The sequence below is a fragment of the Nannospalax galili genome, unplaced genomic scaffold (genome assembly GCF_000622305.1).
Source record: "Nannospalax galili isolate Female #2095 unplaced genomic scaffold, S.galili_v1.0 scaffold417, whole genome shotgun sequence".
Lineage (NCBI taxonomy): Eukaryota > Metazoa > Chordata > Mammalia > Rodentia > Spalacidae > Nannospalax > Nannospalax galili.
The window spans coordinates 2,861,716-2,866,953 of record NW_008340785.1 but is presented as its reverse complement, the minus strand read 5'-3'; the positions used below and the strand labels follow the sequence as shown (position 1 = coordinate 2,866,953).

The 5,238-nt window shown below is 35.6% G+C and overlaps 1 protein-coding gene across 3 annotated transcripts in view; it reads right to left on the bottom strand.

Moving 5' to 3' along the window:
- Nucleotides 1–1,417: 1,417 nt before the first annotated feature.
- The window catches only part of Man1a1 (mannosidase alpha class 1A member 1), a 200,700-nt gene continuing 196,879 nt past the window's right edge, over nt 1,418–5,238 (bottom strand). For all 3 annotated transcript variants that reach the window (XM_029564805.1, XM_029564806.1, XM_029564807.1), the window contains 2 exons: nt 3,838–3,953; nt 1,418–3,481 (listed from right to left, as the gene is read on the bottom strand). In XM_029564805.1, the coding sequence (XP_029420665.1) occupies nt 3,355–3,481; nt 3,838–3,953 (243 nt within the window). In that variant the 3' untranslated portion in view covers nt 1,418–3,354. The remainder of the gene's footprint in view (nt 3,482–3,837; nt 3,954–5,238) is intronic.

Here is a 5,238-nt window from a genome sequence, read left to right as displayed (position 1 = left end):
AATTGTGGAGATTTCCCTGAAGCTTAAGCTCTCTTTTTTTCCTTAGCCTCTCTGAAACCCCAATCTTGCTACCCTAAATTTATGGACAATTGAGAATTTAACTTTTTATTTAATTTTAATTTTTATTTTTTTATTTTGGACAGGGTCTCTCTTGTCCCAGCCTGCCTGGAACTCACTATGTAGACCAGGCTGGCCTTGAACTCACAGAGATCCGCCTGCCTCTGCCTCCCAAGTGCTGGGATTAAAGGCATGTGCCACCACGCTCGGCTGAGAATGTAACTTTTAAGGAACACAATCACATGCCATTTAGTTTCAGGGTGAGTGGAGTGGGGCTAGTATGGCCTTTTTGACTGGATCATGAACTTAAGAACAAGCATCACACTTTCTGAACCATTTCTGACACTAGGATCCTGCCTCTACCTTGCATGTCCTGTTGTTGAATTTAAGTGAGATTCCTACTAAGATGATCTGATTAACCAAAGGCTATGGATGCCAAATCAGTTGCAATGTAGTTTTTAATGGGAAAGGCTTCCTTGTCAAGGTTCCTAGGTATGGTATGTAATTGTTATTAGGATTGCTATTTTCATTTGCAACCATACACACTCATTTCTCTACACACACAGAAGCGTCTCTAAGTGCAGAAAAATGTGACACAGGAGGAGATATAGTAAAAGACTTTATTCACAATAGAGAAATTTTACAAATATAATTTTAAAAAATTATGTGTCAATCTATTATGTTTCCCATAACATTAGAGATTTATATAAAGTTGGAAATGACAGAATGGACTTATGAACAAATCAAAGACAATAAATGTAAAAATGGGTAATACACATGAAAAAGTCCTGATAAAGAAGTCATTGAGCTCTATAAATGGGCATGTAACTTATATGTATAATATTAATTACACAAAGTATATAAAAACATATTGCATAAACACAAAATTAAGAGCTATTTTAGTTGTTTGCATTTAAGGATGTGGATACATATATAAATTCAACTACACAGTTTTGTTGAAAATGAATGAGAAACAATGTCTACTTAGAGATTTCAGTTGTTTAAAATAATTAACACAAAATATAAGCTTAATTAAATTACATTACTATAATAAACTCTTATCTTGTTTACATTTTTGGTGCTTTGGACTTATTAAAAAAATACAAGTTTTACAGTTGAAGAAACTACTCTTCCCATTGGCAGAACATGTGGTGCAGTATCCTGTCTTCTTAAATCAGGCTATAAAAAGTATTTTATCAGAGCGTAGTACGCACACATGACCTGATTTTAATACCCAATCTGCTGCAGAAATACCAGCTTTGTGTGCTCCTTCAAATGAAATTGAAATGCAAAGAAAATGAATTAATTCAAATAGCTCATCTAGGACATTAATGCAAAATTATAACCAAAATACATGTGGCCCAATTTTGGCAGTACTTTTTAATATTTTGTTTACCTTAGAGTTTTTTTTGTTTTTTTGAAAAATGTCTTTTATTTGCTCATTCCTCCCAAAGTAAGAGAAAGTTTTGCAGGCCAATCAAATTGTTATTAAGAGGTTATTGGTGAACTAGTCTCAGTTTTAAGAAAATGATATTACAATTTCCTGAGCTTCAGATAACAGACCACAGGCAGAAGTTATTTTGGGTCAGAAATTCATTAACATGGCTATAATGGTCTGCTGAGGGACCTTTTACATTTACTAATTTTACTATTTTACTTTTGACATATTCCAATGCACAACATTAAAAACAAAACAGGCCACACAAAGGTAGTCAGATCAAATGAAATCATTTGAAACATTTTAAAAGCAGAAACAGTTAAAACTATCGTCTACTGAGATCAAGAAAATAAGCATCCCAGAAAATATAAGTTGAATCATAGGAAACTGATGAACTCAGAAAGTTTGAAAACTGTAAATGCAAAGAAATATATGCTTCAACTGAATCCATGGGGTTGTACTGTTTTTTTCCGACCATACTAGGTTGAAATTGAGGTGGTCAGAGTTTTTGTCCCTTGACTTTCTAAAGAGCCAGTCCGATAATGCAAGCTATCACCAAATCTATTCCTGGGAAAAACATTCACATTTTGAAATAAGGTTTAGAAGAATCATATAATCATTTTGATCTGCTACAGATCAAATTATGAGGAAGGGTGTCCAGTCCTATAAATTATGTCTAAGATACACTCTTTATGTTGAATGTAACCATACTAAATATACTATATTCTTAAGTGCTAATTTGGTTTTCCTTAGTGGACCATGATTAGGTGCACTGAAAGTTTCTTTCACTGGGTCAAATCTTGCTTTCACCAATTGAAGTGAAATAATTTCCTACCTCTGGGAAGGCCCTTTTCAAATCTGAACCAAGTGAAATGCCTTCTTTCCTTAAAAAAAAAAAAAGGTCAAAGATGAAATGTAAACAATGAATCAAAAATCATATGAAAGTCTCATGCTCTCTCTAGAGACCAGATTTCTTTATGTATTCAGTTAAAAGCAAGAGCTGGCACATTAAAGTTACACTGTTTCCCTTTGAAAAATGTAACATGGTGATAGTAAAGCTCTGCAAAACTTGAGAGCTCACCCTGCTGTGTAGTGAGGAATGGAATAAATTAAGCAGTACGTGATTCAGAGAGGATACAGGATGTTTAAAGTGAAAGTAGAGAACAAATTCAAAAGTTACAAAACACTAATATAATTAACCAACAAAAATATACTGCGCTGCAGATGAAATGAGGTCAACATGAGATGATTCTTTTGGGATGACCTACTCATCTGAATTGCAATGTGCGTGAAGTACTTTAGACATTCTATCGAATAATGATAGACCCGCCTAAGGTGGCTGTCACAGTTATAAGATCTGTCTCTGGTGGATAGACAAACCCGATTAATGTGAAATTGAAAAGGAAAAAGCTTTTTTTAATACTTAATTTATTATTATGGCTTTTTGCAACATGGCAAAACATTACAGCTTAAAGCAGACATCATCTCCTCATAGAGGAGGAAAAAAAGTTTTGCAGTCAAATCAAATGGTAATTAAGAGGTCGTTGGTGTACTATTCTATCCAGTTTCATGAAAATGACATCCATCTTCATGAACTCTAGAGATAATAGATCACATAAAAAAACTCAACAGACAAACGAAATCTGTGGCTCCAGTAGCTGGATATTAAAAGAATAAGAAATTTAGGTCCACTTATGCTTAAGATAATCAACATAAAAGACTGCAAAACAAACTCAGAACTTAGGATAATCACAGACTTTTATCAAGTGATAAAAGTTTGTCATGTGTCTGATTACCAGAAAGGGAATTATTAAGGTATGCAGTGAGGGGAATGAAGCAGAGTGAATATAAAATATATTTTATTTCTCTTTGACTTCAACTGGCTTTTTATCTTCACGGAGTATCGGGAGAGGGTGCGCCTCAGTGTTGAAGATCCAGTGTTCCAGTGGAAGAAGGTCGTCATCGGAAAATATTAAGTACAGATACCTGGTGAGATAAAAATCAGGATATGAGATGCAAGAGACCAAGACATATCTGTATCTGCATTCATCTATGGAGAACCATGGACAAGAGTCAATTCTACGAGAGCCCCGTGGGGTATGGATGGAGATATACATATATCCATACTGCTAACCTGGTGCAATTTGTGTATGGGTACTAGTATACGAGAACCACACAAAGAAGTCAGCAGACTCAGCAATGACTGGAGACACACCTGCATGGAGACCGATGTTTGGAATCAGTCACACTTGGTATAATCTGAATGGGTTCATCATGAAGATACCTGCGGAGAAGATCTACTCAGGGACCTCAGGCACATACTTTCTGTAATTTTCACTTACTTTAGTGTCTCCGCCAGGAAGAAACTTTGCTGGACATCATCATAACTCTCATTAACAAAGTAAACATCCTGCAGGCCTGAGTAGCCTCCATTCACTCTGCAGTGATTTTCTAGGGCCTGAATTACCAAGATGAGGGGAAAAAATCAGAAAAATGATCATCAATAACTTTATTAGATTGTCAAATATGGATGATAAAAATTCAGAACAATTCAAACAATGAGTTTTTGGTAGAAAATTTAAAAACAATACAATAGAAAGATAAGTATAATGTAAAAGCTACAGGACATAAAAACCACATAGCTTTCCAAACAGGAAAAACACTTGGTTTTGGAAAAGTTTCCACCGATTTCTACCATTTCTGCTTTTACTCTAGAGTAGGGTTTGACAAATCAAAGACCACAGGCTATATTCAGTCCATTGTTTACTTCTGTAAATAAAGGGTTATTGAACCACCTTTGCTTACATACTGTCTGTGGCTGTTTTTGTATCGCAATGGTGGAGGTGAGTAGTGTTGGTAGAGAGCCTAGTTTTGTTGGACTTTACAAGGAAATGTGCCGATCTTGGCCTACAGAGGCTGCCAATGTCAACTGGGACTGTTAATACTGGTTAAGAAAGTGCACTAGGCCCCAAACAGCTGCTACTAGAATGAGAACAACTTAACTGTATCTCCTCCAAGAAGTCCTTTGGGCTTAAAAAAAGTGGATTACAGGTTACTCTCAATGACACTGGTGACAGAGGCCAGAGAAGAAAACAGAGGGTGAGAAAATTGCCCTGGAATCCATTCCAAAACCATGTTTTTCCTTTAATATAATATAGAAGAAAATTGGATGAATTCACTGATCATCCTAGAAGTTTAGTGAGAAACAGTCTATAGCTATGCGGACATAATGAGTATTTAGAAAATACTGGAGAGATTGCTCAGCAGTTAAGAACACTGGCTGTTCTTGCAGAGGACCCAGGTTCGAATCCCAGCACCCACATGGCAGCTAACAACTGTCCATAACTCCAGTTCCCGGGGATCTGGCAGCCTCTTCTGTCCTCTGTGGGCATTGCACAACACGGTTGCACTTACCTACATGCAGGCAATACATGCATACACATAAAATAAAAATAAATTAAAAAGAAAAAGAAAAAAGAGGATGTGGGGATGAAATGTATGTAAAAGCTTAAAGTCTCTGCCTTCCACTTTGCCATCTGCCAATAGATTGACTATTGTTTGTAGGTTTTCCTTTTCTCTCCCAGAAATCCTCTTTTTGTTTTTCTTTTATTTTTTCCAGTTTTAATGATATGTTGTTGACAAATAAAAACTATATACATGTAAGTCGTGCAAATGTGGTGCTTGATACATGTACACATTGTGAAATGATTACCACAATCATACTAGTCAACACATTTATAACT